Source organism: Limulus polyphemus, unplaced genomic scaffold, assembly GCF_000517525.1.
Source record: "Limulus polyphemus unplaced genomic scaffold, Limulus_polyphemus-2.1.2 Scaffold3304, whole genome shotgun sequence".
Lineage (NCBI taxonomy): Eukaryota > Metazoa > Arthropoda > Merostomata > Xiphosura > Limulidae > Limulus > Limulus polyphemus.
Window position 1 is genome coordinate 22,192 of NW_013668914.1, and position 15,697 is coordinate 37,888.

General features: G+C 31.1%; 1 protein-coding gene across 6 annotated transcripts in view; it reads right to left on the reverse strand.

Moving 5' to 3' along the window:
• Window positions 1-3,837: 3,837 nt before the first annotated feature.
• LOC111088198 (zinc finger protein 227-like) overlaps window positions 3,838-15,697 on the reverse strand; it is a 17,892-nt gene continuing 6,032 nt past the window's right edge. For 4 of the 6 annotated variants that reach the window (XM_022397523.1, XM_022397518.1, XM_022397521.1 and 1 more), the window contains exons 3-5: window positions 12,492-12,598; window positions 10,372-10,561; window positions 3,838-7,551 (exon numbers count right to left, since the gene is read on the reverse strand). In XM_022397523.1, the coding sequence (XP_022253231.1) occupies window positions 6,446-7,551; window positions 10,372-10,561; window positions 12,492-12,598 (1,403 nt within the window). In that variant the 3' untranslated portion in view covers window positions 3,838-6,445. Of the gene's footprint in view, window positions 7,552-9,675; window positions 9,830-10,371; window positions 10,562-12,491; window positions 12,599-15,697 lie in introns of those variants that run through there. The other 2 variants (XM_022397524.1, XM_022397525.1) reach the window with 2 other exon arrangements.

Sequence of the window (15,697 nt, forward strand, 5' to 3'; positions counted from 1 at the left end):
TTGTTTAAAAGTGTTATTTACACAGTCAAGCGTATGCTTAAGAGGTTTGTGTATTCCTGGCCAAACTGATTGAAATGAGCATCTATCATATGTCATGATGGCTTCATGGGAAATAGATCAGCAATCAAGTGGGCATTTGATAAACTTGTTACTGTTTGGAAGAAAAATACAGTTCCTGGTGGATATGTTCAGTTTATTATTAGTCTTCCCGTACAAATGTGGTATAGTATTAACAGGATTATTCTCTTTTGTCGTTAAGGTCTGCATTAGTTGATATCATGAATCTGCATCCTAGAGACTAGGTTTAACAATGACACTTGTAAGCAGCATCACAGCAACTCTGTTCAAACTATACTGATTTGCACCTCATATTTTGACAACCCTATTCATTAAACTCCATTAGGGAGGTTGACTATGGCAACATCGACCATTTTGGATAAGACTGAAAACAATTAGCAGTTAAGGTAGTTGTTTGTGCTCAGGGTAGTGCAAGCTGTGTGCCTGCACAGAGCTCTGACCCATAGGGAGTTCAAGGTTGCATCTTTGAGAAAAAGTACAGATTATATTTTTTTGAAGTGTGTAGAATTTTATATCTCGCACAGGGTGCTAGCAATGTTTGGTTTGACCACTTTTGAGCTTAATTCTTTCAAAAAATAAGGATTTAGAAATCCATGCTCTCCAAACAGAATATCATGGTAAAATATTTACCTGATATTTTGTGCTAGCTATTTGGTTATAAAAGTTTGGATGGCTTTGAGATCTGAAAATAAAATAAGGAAACCTTGGTTACCGAACTACAGAGTGGAGTTATGCACTGATGCAGTTGGAATAGATCACTTGAAATTCACTAATTTTTGACAGTTAGAAAAATTTGTGTTTCAAATAATTAGTGCTACCAACTAGTGTGACTAATTAAGACTACTGGAAGTTTCACCATGTACACCTTGTTTTTTAAGTACTCAAGATGGAACTCTATGCTATGTAAGAAACCATCCAAAACTCATCCTTCACATGTACAGTGAATAAATATCATTTCATCATTCTGCTTTTTCTCTTGTGCCTTGTTGTGTTGAGAGAACACACACACAATAATGGTTTCTTGTTTGCTTGTTCATCCCCTGTATAACCATGTTCCCAAGGGCACTAAGTACACTTTAAATTCACCATTTGTGTGTCATCCTTTTGGTTTCCATCTGTTTATCTGTGTATTAAATGCTCTTCATAACAGAGAATTTGGATGTTGCCTAATTACGTATTCAAGTCACTTGACTTGTCTCCTGATGTATGACAAGGCTGGTTCAGTTTTCACCTTCATTCTTGTGTCATTGTTACATATTTTGTCTCTGATGGTAATACCCAAGAATTTTTTAGAATCATTTCATTTCTGTTTTGACAATCTTTCTTTCATTTCTTGGTGTTAAGGTCTATGATTGGTTGCAAAAGACCTAGCAAGCCAGTGGTGAATTAAACCTTGCTCAAAGTAAACAAAGTGAAGAGACTGTGCTCTTAAATGGCAAGTGAATAATCATATGTAAATCATAATGGCTTTTTGTCATACTTACGTTTTAGTGGTATGCAACATTTTAAAGGCACAATGAATCAGTCCCTGGTATCAAAAAAGTTTGAGAAGCACTGCTATAGACAGCACTCTCACTTACAGATGGAGCCAACAATTCAGCTCCAAATTCCTAACACACAGATGTGCTCTAAAGCATACTCTATTCCCATCCTTAGTAACCCTAGTTTAAATTGACACATCACATAGCCTATCATCTTCCTTAGCCAAAAATGAATAGGAAAGCACTGGCTGTTGTTTGAACCTTAGCTACATTTGAAACAAATCTGTTGGAACAGCTACTAACATCAGTAAGTGACTGCAATCCACTGTTGTGGTTTGCACAAGTGAAAAATAAAACTGGAAGTTGCTGAGATGATATCTTGCTCTACAAATCGAGTCAAGATTGGATGCTTCTTGTATTTTAAAATTATTTAGCTTTCAATTGTTCAAATTAATTTTATTATGTTATTTTTGGAGGGTTAGTGAAGAGTTCCTTTATTATTCTAGAAACTAAGAGTTGATTATGGACCATAATTTAAAAAATTTTAATTTTAAACTTTTAGCTATTAATGTGTTAATAAAAAACCTTACTATTCATTATAAAAAAATTAATATACAATTTATTCTGAAACCAATTCAGTTAAACCTGAAACTAACCAAAACTTGGATGTGAGAATTAAAGTGAATTATAATACAACTGTCACTGATAAATTATACAAATGTGCTGCAGAAATTCTTTCACTTTTGCTACTGCTCTTTCAATCTCACATATTCCTTTTTTTGGGTCATACATGTAACAAGAAAAATCATATTAACCAAACTGTATTTTTATATATCATAGACTGTATCATTAAAACCACAAACATTCACTTCTCACATCTTGGTCATAAATATTTTAAAATCATTTTATGTGCCATTATTGACTAAATATTTGTTATTTAGAAATTAAATGTTCATGAAAGCTAATCTCATTTTAAACTGAACTTAAAAACAGTCACCATTTCTAATATTTGTCTGGGAGTTTGTAGTTTATTTCAAATGTCACTTAAAACAAATTCTAATTCATACTTGAGCATTTTTTTTGTTCTAAGCAGCTAAAGAAAGCATATGATTCATGCTGAACTTTATTCCTCAACAACACTGCACTATTCTAACATTTCCTTTATACCAAACCACAATAATATCCTATTAAAAAGGTTATTTTTATTTATTATTACACAGAGAACAACAATAATAAAAAAATTAGGCCTATTTATCCATCACTACACAACAATACCTTATCTACTAATTATAAGACAATTATTGAACTGTACATGGTAGCATATAAATAAGAATGTACACATTTTACAGAAAACTTAAAAATAATTTTACAATGTCAGCAAGATTATAGGTATATCTTTACAAAAACGTAAGAAATTTGGATGCTAAACATTTTATAGTGAACTGTTTTGAATCAACTAACCACTTTCAGATACTTTGCAGTTAGAAAGTACTATAACACCCTTTATCCTCACAATTCCTTAATAAATGAAGTCCAAAGTCTCATAGTTTGAGATCTAAGTGCAAATTAAATGGGAATGAAGTTGCATGTTAAGTACCTATTTGTTTAATGTCATTGCACTTATACAAAATAATATACGATTTTAATTAACTCACATGAGGAACCTAGACTAAATAAATACTAATAATAAACAACATTATTTTATTTAGCATCTTTAATGTTTTTGTCAGAATTCTAAAGGTTCAATAAAGAAGTGAATACATCTATATCCTGCACACTTCTGTTTTCACTGATATGTTCGGTATTAAAAACAGGTGTACCAAAAGCAATAACATTTTTAGAAACTAGTAAATTTTTAAATGAGTAAAGTATCATGTAACACAGTGATTTTCAAACTCTGGTATGTGAAGCTAATGTTCATGGTATGCAAAAAAATTATAAAATTTGTAATAAGTCCAATTTGTACTTCCAACTTGCATATACACACAACTGTCCTCACTTCTAAACTCAACCTTAGACTGCATAGACTCGCCAGTGCTTTCTTTCCTTTAAATTGACAAAACAAAGAACACAATACTTACTCTTCAACTGTGCAATAAAAAATATCATCATCCTTTCTATTAATGGGTGATGTTAAAAATATTAACTTTTGCTAATAGGTTTTTCATCTTTTAAAATCAGACCTGGGTTTGTATTTCAAAAGAAGTTGTACATGAACCTGAAAATGAGTTTAAGAATGACTGATGTTACTGTATCTGTATTAAATAAGTATTCTGGAGTCTTCAAATAATCAATTTTTAATTCATACAGAATATGTACAATGTTTAAGTTAAAAACAAGTAAAAACATTCTGATAATTAATGGAGATTATCCCTCATCCAACAACTGATACCTATTATAAGATCAAGTCTTATTTACATGTCCTACCATGTCACCTTATATAATTTTTTCAAAACCTTCACAAATATGTGGCTCATCTCCACAACATTTACTTCAATGATTTCTTTCAAGTGTACTTGTTTTTTAAACTTCCTTACCATAGACATCCCAGCTTTATGGTTTCACTACTCGTAATATTGTTTTAGGTAACTATTCCTTCTTTCTTTTTTTTCACATTACATAAATGTATGATTATTTACAAACAACTTACACCTGGAGAAACTATAAGTGTCAAGTTTCTCTTCAGGTTAAACATGAAAATAACTTACACTTGGAGAAACTACAACTGTCAGGTTTCTCTTCAGGTTAAATAAGAAAACAACTTACACTTGGAGAAACTACAAGTGTCAGGTTTCTCTTCAGGTTAAATAAGAAAACAACTTATACTTGGAGAAACTACAAGTGTCAGGTTTCTCTTCAGGTTAAACAAGAAAACAACTTACACTTGGAGAAACTACAAGTGTCAGGTTTCTCTTCAGGTTAAACAAGAAAACAACTTACAAGTGTTAGGTTTCTTTTCAGAGTAAGTTAAGTTACTATAGCTTCCATCACTTTTGCTGTACTCCAAAAAATACGAAACCAATAAGCCTCAGGGTATACAGCTAGGATATCACCTTTAGAGTAATAGCTGATAGACCCAAACTGGATGAGTCTCAATTTGGTGGTATGACATCATAATGCAAATTGATTGTTCATTGATAGAAGGTATTTTCTTTATATCAGGGAGATCAAAGATGAATTATTCAAACTAATGTCAGAAGATATAGTCAGAATATACTACCACAACACAGCCATCATCAGAACATTTCTGGATACAATACAGTTGGTACAACTGAAGTCAGATACAGTAGACGTGTCACCATATGGCCATAAGAAAGCAGATTCATGCTGCCAGTTAAGGTCACTCACAATTCTTATCAGAATGGTTTACTCAAATGTTGTTTTACAGTATTTGCTGTCCAAAAAAGTTGTTAACAAGTGCTATGTTCCAGTCTACCGATATAGTTAGATGCAGGAGCCCAGAGTCAACTCAGTGCTATCCTATCTTCTTGATATACCTATACTAGTTACAAAACTGGATAATATATTGCAGAATGTGCGGTGTTTGGAAGGCATTCCCAACAGATTACATGTACATTACACCTCTTTATCTATGTGCCCCAGAGAGATATCAAATTAGAAAGATACATTCTTCTACTGTACAACCAGTGAACAAGGTTAACATGAGCACTGGATGTTGTTAATGAACTCATAAGAGACAGAATATAGCTCCAATTATAGCTGCTCTTAATAAACATAGAAATACAGCATTTTTTTTCATAAGTATGCTACATTTGGAGTGTCTCATCCAGAATTCGTAACTATTGAAAAATCATCTGCAGGAAATGGAAGAAAGAAGAGATTGGTTTCATTCCTTTACAGTGGCAGTGCAACCTGAGACTTCTAATCACTGCTACAAACTAATCCACTGTAGTTTCAGAGTATGATATATCAAAGTGTACAAGGGTGTAAAGTCATGTATTCGGTGCACACAAGCATACATTATTTGTGGTGGACACTGTTCTTACAATGATATGGTGTGACCATTATATAATCATGGAAGCTCTTGCCAAACTATTAGATGGTCCATTAACTGCTCATTTAAAATAATGGGAATGGTAATCGCAAACAAACAAGTAAGACATTATAGGAACATGTATTATTTAGTTCATACACATATTGTGATGACTTACCTTTTAGAAAATAAACAATAAAAAATGCATGTTACCTGTGATCAGATTCAATTAAAATTATACATAACAATTTCATCTGATAATGCATGAATGGCATTTTTGAGTTAGCACAAGGCCATGTTGGATTATATTATCATACAGTCATACTGAGGCTCATTTAGCTTGGACCTACATTAGAATTTAATCAAGACAGGTCACTCTAAATGTGTACCATTGTAAATTTTAGTGTTAGATTTTGGAAAATTTGTTCCTTTTTTGTTATAAATTTATAGTACTATATCTCAGACATAAATTCTCTTCTGTAAATTAACTTAGTATTCTAACCTTCTAACAACATATCTAAAAATACCTGGGAATTATTCACTGTTGTTGTCTATACACATTTTATAGGAACTCTTACATAATCTTTGTCAGTAATGCTATAACCATATTGTTTTACCCCGGTGATATTTCTTTAAATATTTTCCCATAATATATATATATATATATATTATACACACACACCCCAAAAACAAAAATATGTCTTTACCTACTCATGATATTTCTATAAATCCTTCCAGAGGAAACTTCTTACAACACACATTACAACTATATGAATTCTCCCTATTATGCATCTTTTCATTTATTTTTTCCATGCACTGTACACAGTAAGGTGTTTCCCAAAATAGTACCCTCTGTCCTTTAAGATACTACTTTTAAATTGTGTGCATGGTTCTAAACAAATTTACATTTTTTATCACCAGTATGTATCCTCTCATGTCTTTTAAGATGACTATTACGTCCAAATTCTTTGCCACATACTGCACAGTTGTACGGTTTCTCTCCAGTGTGTATCCTCTGATGTATACTAAGATGACTATTGCTTCTAAATTCTTTGCCGCACAACACACAACTATATGGTCTCTCCCCAGTGTGTATCCTCATATGTATCTTTAAATAACTATTTGTTACAAATTCTTTGCTACACACTTCACAACTGTATGGCTTCTCACCAGTATGTATCCTCTGATGTCTTTTAAGATGACTATTACTCCCAAATTCTTTGCCACACACTATACAACTATATGGTTTTTCACCAGTGTGTGTCCTCACATGTTTTTTTAGGTCACTATTTGTTACACATTCTTTGCCACAAACTACACAACTGTATGGTTTCTCCCCAGTGTGAGTCCTCTCGTGAATTTTTAGTTCACCATTACTTCCAAATTTTTTCCCACACAGCAGACACCCATAGGGTTTCTCCCCAGAGTGTGTTCTTGCATGTTTTTTTAGGTCACCATTTTTTCTACATTTTTTGCCACACACTACACAACTGTATGGTTTCTCCCCAGTGTGTATCCTCTGATGTATTTTAAGATAGCTACTACTTCCAAATTCTTTGCCACACACTACACATCTGTAGGGTTTCTCTCCAGTGTGTGTCCTCTCATGTATTTTTAACTCACTATTCCTAAGAAATCTTTTTCCACACACTACACAATTGTGTGGTTTCTCATCAAAGTGTACTTTCTTATGTTTTTTTAAGTCATTATTACTTCCACATTCTTTTCCACACACTACACACCTGTACAATTTCTCCTCAGTGTGTATCTTCTCATGTTTTTTTAGGCCACTATTTCTTCCAAATTTTTTGCCACACACTACACACCTGTGCAGTTTATCTCCAGTGTGATGAGTTTTGCTTTTGTTTTTTTCTCTTGACAATGTTTCACCAAGTATGTCACCACTGCTTGATTTCAGAGATTTCCATTTTGTCTTTGTAAAAAGATGATGAACAGGAAACTGCTTTCCACAGCAGTTATTTAAGTATGTCTTTGGATCTACAATGAAAAGATGTATTCATACAAACATGGTAATTAGTAAATTTAAATTAATTAACTAAGTTCATAAATAGCTTTAAGTAATTGCTCTAATAGAATAACTTGCAAAACAAAATTAAAATATTAAAGGTGTATATAAATATAATAAACCTAAACATCTGAATGATTGAATAATAATATTGTCATGTCATTTCTTTCAAATATTTATAGGGCTAATTGAAAGAAACTTGCTTTATAATAAAAGACATCAAAGTCCTGGAATGAATGGAAATAATATAAAAAAAATAATTAATAAAAGTAGTGGAAATGAAAACAAATGTTTATTATAGTGATATTTACATCAAACTTCAACAATGTTTGCATATTTATAACAACTGTTATCATCATTAGCCACTTGATTAATAATTCCAATAAAGTCTCATGTAAACCTGAACAAAAACACTTATTCCTTCTATTGCTCCAACTGAATATAAGAGATGTACAATTCTAAAAATAGTCAAACAAAACTGAGGGTCTTCTGATTTTTTTACTGGTTTTAGTCACCTGGCTTTAACAGTTATAGTAGAAAACTTAAGTAACAACTGTTATAGCTCATTAAACATTTTTTTGTATTTACCTTAAAGATTTCACTAAAAAATCAAAGAGACGTGAATATTTGATTTTCAAATCATATATTCCACCAGGGGCATATTAACCAATGAGCTTTCAAGGCTTGAGTCTAGAGTGCAACAATTTGAGGGTCCATCTTAGGGATAACAATTTCCAAATAAGTTGAATAAAAACAAATTTTCCATTCATTTCATTGCATTTCAATTTATAGGTGTTTTTGTGTTGGTGGATAATTTTCTTGATAAGTTATTCAAGAAGGAAGGGCACATTAAAACTGTGGGCCTACTGGGCTAAAGTGCCAGTTAACATTAATATGCCAATGTATTCCATATTACTCTATTTTTCTCACAATCTCAATTGTTCTAGAAGTAAGAAAAATCTTATTAATACTATGGATGTTTGGCATTAAAAATTTTCCATGATTAGTTATTTTGATTTCTGTTATTCACCATTTTCATCTCTCAATTGTATTACTTACAGTCTTAAACTTGTATCTTTAATGCATATAATAATTCCTTGGAATTCACTTTCTTCTTATCCCCCCTATATTTCTTACAATATAATATATATTTAAAAGGTCTTATTTTTGCTTACTCAACAGTCTTAAATAGTATTATTACTCTCTTATTCCTTGTAAATAATACTTTTACTCGTTTCTAAATAGTAAATATGTAGTAAATCTTAAACCAATTTTATATTCATATCTTTTTTACATTTATTTTCCATGATTTTCTTTGCTCATTCTAGAAGTTACTTAAGCCAATAAGGCCTAACAAACAACAATCTTGTTGGAGAAATGAAAACTGATGCGGTCAAGTGTAAAACATCTCACAAAAAAAAACAATTCTGTTCTACCCTACATCAACATCACAATTTAAATAGAACAAAAGATGTCAAAGGAAGTTTGTTGCAAGCTTTAAAAAAATCAGACTGTAATTGTTGCAAAAGTTGCTAACAAATACCTTTTCTACTAGCAACATGTCACCAACCTAAGCTTCTATTACTTTGTTCCAATCTCTCTGTGAATCTCTGCTGAAATGAAACCCATATTGACTCATGCAATTTAAAAGAACAGAATTAAAAAAAAAGGTTTCATTATGTGTTAAGATAATTAGCCTATGTCTCCACAAAACTGAGATATAGGCAATTACACCAAAACACAACAACCTTGGATGAGTAACAGACTGGTGAAGATTAATAAAATATACTTGTGCTGAAGTTACAAGGTTCAAATTAGATCTGTATAATTTTGTTAAAACCCATTTTCCTCTTAGGGAGCTATAAGTGACACATTATACTCAGAAAAAAATTAAATGTACTAATGTTTTAGTTTGGAGCATACTGAAATGAACTGAAAATAAAAATTTGTAATTTTAAGACTTTTTTTATACATAAATTTCAAATATGAATTTTTTATCACATAAATTACAAATATGAATTTTTTAATGATGGTAAGTTTATTTTCTGTAATGTTTTTATTTCAATGGTGCAATTGCCATCCAAGCACCATAGAGTCAAGCAGACAATTTTTTATCTCATATGCTGAAACGTGGATAAAATAAAATACTAATTCTGAGATTTTTTTAAAATTTTAATTCATTCTGATATGCTAGTTCTGTTTTACAACCATCCATCAGCTTCCTATCTTTTACAGGATACAGTACGAGTGCTGCAAGACAATGGGTTACATTCTGTTCATTGAGATGGATTTATAATTGATAACACTGTTCACCTTCCAATTAAAATTACATGCCACACAACAAACCAATCTGAATACAATCCCAAAGCACATACAAAAATTTACATTTTAGATTATGACATCAGAGAATGATGGATTAATTCCAGGATGGGTTTAAAGTTTTTAAACCAAGGCATATATATATATATATATATATCAAAGATTATGGATTATTATCACCACATGCAAGTTTTTGTTTGTTTAACATAAATGTGTAGGTGAATTATCATTAATGTGGCTCCATGATACCTTTTGGATCACAAATAAATCAAGTAATTTGTTTTCCTGAGTATCCAGACAATGTGGTAGCAACCTTTTCCAAAATACTTCCTCCCAAGTGCATCACAAAACAAATTTACCATAAATCTACACAGATTCTGTATGATGCACTATATATAACATAAAATAAAATTATGCATGATTACAATATTTAACTTGAAGTAAAGTTGCCACTTCACCAAGTTTATACTCACCTGATAAAACTTCTAACTCAGAATTAATCTGTTGCAACTCTCCTCCTTCTGGTTCAATTTCTTTTTTCACACCCACAGCACCTTGTTTTGAAAAATCTTGAACTTCATTATCACTCTCACTGAATCTGGATATAATTCCACTTTGTGGTGAATCACCAGTTTGCTTGGTACTTATTCTGACAGTTGTGTCCTTAAATAAAAAATATATAAGATTAATAACAAACAACGACTGGTATTGTCAATAAAGTACAAAAAAACGCCTTCCCCCTAAAGTTACTGCAAAACATAATAAGCCAGGCAATACCACCTTTGCTATAACATTTCTTATAACTGAAAAGCACAGGTTATATCAGTGCTGGGATATTTGCAGTTAAGCGTGACAGTGTTATATGTACTTTAAAACCCTATCTCACAGGTTAGGCATTCACTAAGTATGCCAATAAAAACCCAAACAAAGAAACAGTGCCATTCTTTCCCAGGCAGAGATCAATCATGTACAAAGGAAGTATGGTATGTACTAGGCGTACTTCTGCATGGTCCCTGAAAGTATTCTGTTTCAAGAGTAAATAAAACCAAAATTAAGAGTAATAAATAGTTTTATTTCTTGCTTTTAAAGTTTGTATGTCATGCTGTGTTGTAGCCTACAGAGTGCATAATTCTTCTCATGATTCATGAAGTTTGCATGTTTTACGAACATCAAGACAGTACAAATTGAATGGCAAGTGTCCCTTATGTGACATCATTTTAGTGTCTACTGACTTGACTGACTGATAGATAACACACTACTGTATAGTGGTGTGAGTGGTTACAACGAGTGACCCTTCCAAGCAGCGTTCGGATCCCTTTGGGAGAAATAATTTACCTCACTATTCAACATCATATATTGATTTTTTATGAAAAAAAGTAGCTAAATCTTCTCACCATATGAATCTGAATTCTACAATTCACACTCAAACCTGTAAAATGAAAAAAAGAAAGAAAAGAAAACACACAAGAGAAATTTAAAATGTTTCAACTTCCTTAGTATGGTTAAGTAGTTGCAACAAAGATATAAAGTGTTATTCTTATGCCCACTCACAAAATCTATTCTAAAGAAACTTCATTTTGTTCTCACAGTGAAAATATTTAACCAACCTGCATGAAACTGGAGACACTTTCTAAACAGTGTCTGGTTTCAACATGAAAATATTCATAAAGTTTGATTTACTACTTGAATTGTTTTATAAGTTGTGAAATATCTTAACTGTTGTTGTGAAACACAATAAAAATACTTTTTTTCATATTAGCCTTTCTAATTTTAATTATTGAACAGCAAGTCCCACTTTCTGTGTCCAATCAGTTTTAACGTGTTTGATATTTTTTAATATATTTATTTACTTTATTCTGTAGATTTACTAGTGAACAATGACATTACCTTTCAATATGGCAACACCATTACCATTGGTAATTATAGTAGTGTGAAATTTTGCCAACATTTTGGGTCAAGATCAATATCATGCATTAAACAGCAATTTGGATAAAAAAATATAGAAATATGAAAATACAGAAAAACTGAGGAACTTTCCTGAAAATACATCAAACAGAGGAATATCTTACAGAACTCAGAACCATATTGGCAGAATTATAATCACCTCCTTTCCACACCTTTAGCTACCAACTAATCTTTTTTATCTTTGTCATATAATAATTTTAAATAATGAAAATATTGAAACAATTGTGAAATTCATATCTGTTCCCATTATGATATTTTTACTGCTATTTCAATATCAAAAACTAAGCAAACATCTGCGGACTATCAACATTTGGTCAGGGGAGATCTTGCTGTGAGTTACAATTTTTACAGCCTGATAAAGGCTTCTACCCGAAATGTTACATAAAACTATAAAATGTTTTCATTTAGATGTGCCAATTTATTCTTTAATTATCTTTACTATAACAGTTACAATGATAGTTGTACCTGATGTCTAACTTACACTCATATTCTTTATGTTGTAACTACAAACATTGTAAAAAAAAATCAGAAAGATATTGTAGCTAAAATACTTCCTAAAATGTTTTATTTAAAATATCAAACTATTTCTCTCAAACAAAAATGTTACAAGTTTTAAACTAGAGAATACCTCTATTTTCTCTGTTAATTCATCATAGTTCTCTTCTTTTTCTTCTTTTGCTACTTTGAAATCAAAGATGGAAGGTGAAGATCCTTCTTCTGGGAAAGTAATTTCTCCTGTTACCAGAGGTATAATTCAAATAGTACTTTTGTAACAGCAAATTTGATTGTGGTTTGTATATCACTACATTATAATGAGTTCTCTCTAGGAAATATCACAGTTTCTCTACATTATTCCAGATCTATCTTTGTTTACTTAATCGCAGTATCAAACTTGCTTTTAAATATAAATCAGATTATGAAATGTTTAAGAATAACCTTTACATTCCTATTCCTTGTATAATTTCTGATGAATAAGATAATTATGATTACTCTAACAATACATAAATTCAAATAAAATAATGATAATAAATAAAGTATTAAAAATAATGATAATTTTGTTATATCTAAAAATCTTATTTGTAAATGACTTAAATAAAATTGATAATAATTACAATTCATTTGCTGAATCAAATTTACACCTTAACATTTGTAGTTCATGAAAACTGATGATATATATTGCATCTTGACCATTACTTTGTCATGTGAATATGGTGTGGTTTATATCCAAATTATTCTTATTTGCTGTCACTCATGAGTCATTTGAATTATTAACACATATACAATAGAATACAAACTTAAGTCTTGATAAAAAATTTCTATCATAAGTTTGCTTCATATCATCCAATATTGACAAAAATTCTTTATTCATCCCTGTTTTATAACTTATATTAGCTGATAAAACTTGTTTACAATAAAATACTGTGTGTATCTATATACATATAAATGGATGTGCATGTTTGTGTGTATATGTCAAGTGAAATCCTTCCTTATGCCTAGACTGCAAACAGGAGCTGATTATTCACCCTAAGCTGCTTGGCACAAACAGATGACAATTTTTCCACATTCCTCCTGAAAAGGATGCCAGTTTGTCAAAGGACAACCTGCAGCTATTTTACAGTGGGGTACACTGAAGCAATTAAAGTTTCTTGCTCAAGGACATGACAAGGAGCAAGCAAGCCTTAAAACTTCAACCTTTCAACTATGAGTCCAGAGAATTAATCATTATGAACAATCCATCCCAATATGTAAATATATATACATATATGTCTTAGTGCATATATATGTGCGTGTGTGTGTGTGTGTTTGTGCACATACAATTTAACTGACCTCACAACCACCATAAAAAATACAAAATAAATATAAATTACCCTATTTTCTTTCTAGAATGACAGCAGATTGTAACAGAAAATCACAATTATTTATTCTAAATAGCTTAAAACTCATAATAGTATACATTTATTTATACTTAATTTTATTATTCTATTAGCATTTGAAGCATATCTAACTAACCACAGAACTTGTAAATCACTTAGTGAATGTATAGCTCACATTACCTTATTGAATTATGTAAGGCACAGGCTACTCATAATCTCACCTCCTGAAAAATTATTTTTATTTATCTTATCTAATCTAACAATATATTAATGTAATAAATTTCTAATTTTAAATTTTAGTTAATTTTATAATAATAAATAAAGAATACACACAAAAAACAAAAAATATAATACTTACTTGGATTTTTTTTTTTTTTTGTCTGTCGACTGTTGGTGAAACTTAACCCTACTTTTTCATACAAATGATACTGCTGCACTAAATTTTTTTATCTAAGAACCCAGAATAATAATATGTAAAAAGCAGATAATATCCAATAACTGTCATAATTTTTCTGGCTTTGGCTTTCTATTGGTTATAAATAATATAGTTTTAAACTTCAGAGAGAACTATTGGCAATTTGTGAAACAGACGATGTAACAGATGGGCATGGCAAGAAGGGACTGATCTATTTTTATATCCATAACTCTGTAACCAAATAAGATTGAAGACTATATAAAAATTATGCTTTGCCTGAGTGATAAAAATTTACAAATCCCATACTTCTCAGACGGGTGGTAAATAAATAAATTAAAGAAGAGGGGATTCCTAGTAAGAAAATGTCAGAATTCTCCTATGAAGGTGAGATTGAAGACTTTTTAAATATTTCTTTATAGAAATTAACAACGTAAAACTTATATAACAGTAAAATCTGATTTATTAGCTACACTTTTATGCCAAGTTTATTCATATATCATAAAAATAAAGTAGTTTAATTAAATTTTGAATGTAACTCTCTAAAAAGTCGTGACATGTCGATTTTGAGCTGCCTCCAGCAAGAGGGTTAAGAGAGTCGAAGCAGTTAAATAAAATTAAAACCATAATAAAGAAAAACATCAATTCCAAACCTGTGATGAACATAGTAAACTAAAAATATCAGGCCAAGACAAACTAATAAAAAAACAAGAACAGCTCCAAGTTTACAAGTTATATTGTGGAAAATTATAAAATATATATATCACAGCTTTTAAGGATATCTGCACAAGTAGGACCTACACATTAGTAGGGTAAACTAACTTCTAAACTTAACCTCAGATGACATGCCTCACATGTTGTATAAGAACACTTTACAAAAAAAGGTAGGCATGACTGCTGAAGCCCACACATTCCACATCTACATCACCTTCCCACGTCTGCAGCCAACTGTTGGACGGTGGTTGCTTGAAAAGGAATACAAAAATAAGCATTTAAAACAGACCACTGAAGTTAATAAGTATAATTTATTCCCCAAGGAATATACCTAACACTTAAACTGTTTCAGCTAAGTTAACATCGCTGAGGATGACAGATGAGTAATTCTCTTTGCAGGTTTGGTTGGGAATAGAACCAGGCAATTATGATACAAGTGGTCCCATTAATCAATTAGTACTTCGTTCCTCCATTCATGTTTGGTAGCAGGTGCTACCAGCCAGTAGTCACCATAGTCAGCAATTAAACAATAGTAACAGTGGCAAATAGCCTTAGTAGCTTTGGCATAACAAAGAGAAGGAAAGCAAGTTTGGTAGCATTATTCTGATTCCTTGAATAGTTGGAATAGTTTAAAACAGTAATAATCAGAAACCCTTATTTGAATTAGTTGAATATTTTCACGACAATCAATATATTGTGAACTTAAATTAATAGTTTGTATAATCAAACACAGTAATAACTGGGAACACCAATTGGTTCAATTGTTGCTCATATGTAATTGATTATATCAATTAAGCTACGAAGCTGTAGTAATTAGATTGCACCAATTATTGT